The sequence below is a fragment of the Sander vitreus genome, chromosome 16, assembly GCF_031162955.1.
Source record: "Sander vitreus isolate 19-12246 chromosome 16, sanVit1, whole genome shotgun sequence".
NCBI lineage: Eukaryota > Metazoa > Chordata > Actinopteri > Perciformes > Percidae > Sander > Sander vitreus.
This window is the reverse complement of record NC_135870.1, coordinates 7,074,870-7,076,939: the sequence shown is the minus strand read 5'-3', so window position 1 is coordinate 7,076,939 and position 2,070 is coordinate 7,074,870. Positions and strand designations below refer to the sequence as shown.

The 2,070-nt window shown below is 45.9% G+C and overlaps 1 protein-coding gene across 1 annotated transcript; it reads left to right on the top strand.

Moving 5' to 3' along the window:
- Positions 1-375: 375 nt before the first annotated feature.
- On the top strand, positions 376-2,070 carry LOC144531436 (neuropeptide FF receptor 2-like). Its single transcript, XM_078271568.1, has 3 exons — positions 376-703; positions 951-1,050; positions 1,140-2,070. Exons 1-3 carry the CDS (start codon positions 376-378, stop codon positions 2,032-2,034), a joined length of 1,323 nt encoding a protein of 440 aa, XP_078127694.1. The 3' UTR covers positions 2,035-2,070.

Here is a 2,070-nt window from a genome sequence, read left to right as displayed (position 1 = left end):
CTTTGATTGAAAATGTATTCATCAGGTTCAGGCAGATTCAATTAAAATGTATTAGAGAGTGTGGGAGTACATACACTTGCCTGAATCAACCCATCCACAATAATCAAAAGACAGAATTGGACAATTGATTTCTGGATATGGTTCTATTGTTTTATGTAATTACCATTGAGTTCTTATTCTGGATGGCAGGATTGCACTCCCTGAGGATATGTGTAGTGGTGTTCTGCTTTATAATTGGTTGATTTTGTTAACGGAGGACATGTTACATTTAACCCATATCACATGCACTAACATGGCGAGCACATATTAGGTTATCCGTGCAACATACCTCTGCCTGTCTCTATTTCTCTGTCGCTCTCAGACCCAGATATCACCATGACCCAGAATCTAGTTCTCAACACCACCTGGGAGGGCTTGAATCCTTCCAATTCCTCAAGATTGCAGGAAAACCCTTGGACCCACCAGAACATCACGTATGTTGACCTTTACCTCCACAAGCCCTCTGTGGCTGCGGTCTTCACCGTCTCCTACCTGCTCATCTTCCTGGTGTGCATGGTGGGCAACGGGATGGTGTGTTTCACCGTGCTGCGCAGCAAGAACATGCGCACGGTCACCAACCTGTTTATTCTCAACCTCGCCATCAGTGACCTGCTGGTTGGCATCTTTTGCATGCCAACCACACTGGTGGACAACATCATAACAGGTCAAGTTTTCACTCTCTTTCATAATATGCTTAAATTGAAGCTGAGTTATAAAAGGAGGAAACTCCTTAATCAATATGTAATCTAACTTCTGTATTGGCTTTGATTTGGAAATGGTTGAAATATTCAGCTTGTTTAAAAGTGCAGGAAAGCAAGTCTAATTATTTTTGCCCATTAGGAGTAGTTTAAGCATTTGAATTATTCATGCCTGTTTTTTTGTCAAATGTTTTTTACACTTCTTTTCTGCAGGATGGCCATTTGGTAGCGTAGTGTGTAAGCTAAGCGGTATGGTTCAAGGGATATCTGTGTCAGCCTCTGTGTTCACTCTCGTGGCAATAGCTGTTGACAGGTGAGGGTTAATAGTATCACTGGCTATTATGTGCTTGTAAAAGACTTCTTTTCCTTCATGCGTTTACCTCCAATCCCCTTTTTTGTCAGGTTCCGCTGCATTGTCTACCCTTTCAAGCAGAAGCTGACCATCCCCACCTCAAAGTTAATTATTGTCATCATATGGGTCTTTGCTGTGTCCATTATGTGTCCCTCTGGGGTCATGCTACATGTCACAAAGGAGCAGAGGGTGCGAATAATCCTTGGCAACAACAACGACAGCCGCCCCTTTTACTGGTGCCGGGAAAATTGGCCCAATCAGGAGATGCGGAAAATCTACACCACTGTTCTCTTTGTTAACATCTACCTCGCTCCTCTCAGCCTTATTGTCACCATGTACGCCCGCATTGGCTTCACCCTCTCCAAGACTGCTATTTCTCAGGTGAGCGGTGGTGGAAGTGTGTCGGAAGAGGGCGGTGGAAGCGGAAAATCTAGAACGGAGGGGCGTCACACAATTTCGAAGAAGAAGAATCGGGTGATAATGATGCTGCTGGTTGTGGCTCTGCTCTTCATCTTATCCTGGCTTCCGCTGTGGACGCTGATGATGCTGAGCGACTACGCCAGCCTGACAGAGCACCAGTATCGTGTCATTAACATCTACGTGTATCCCTTAGCTCACTGGTTGGCCTTCTTCAACAGCAGCATCAACCCCATCATCTATGGGTTCTTCAACCAGAACTTTCGCAGAGGCTTTCAGGCTGCCTTCAAATTCCAGCTGTGCTCTAAGTGCATTGGGTGCCAGAATACCTACTCCCATCAGATCCGAGGGAACGCTGTACTCCCAGTCCAGCCTGCTGTCCTCAGCAGATCGGGCTCACGGGTCAGACCAGTGTTAATGGGGAATGGGACAAGCTCACGTCAGGAAAGAGGGAGCTTGGCTGCTAGAAGTCATATCAAAGAACAGGACCTGATCATGGAGGACCTGGAAAAGGAGTCTCAGGTTTAGACCAACTGAAACTGTGCAGCACATGGACACTTTCAA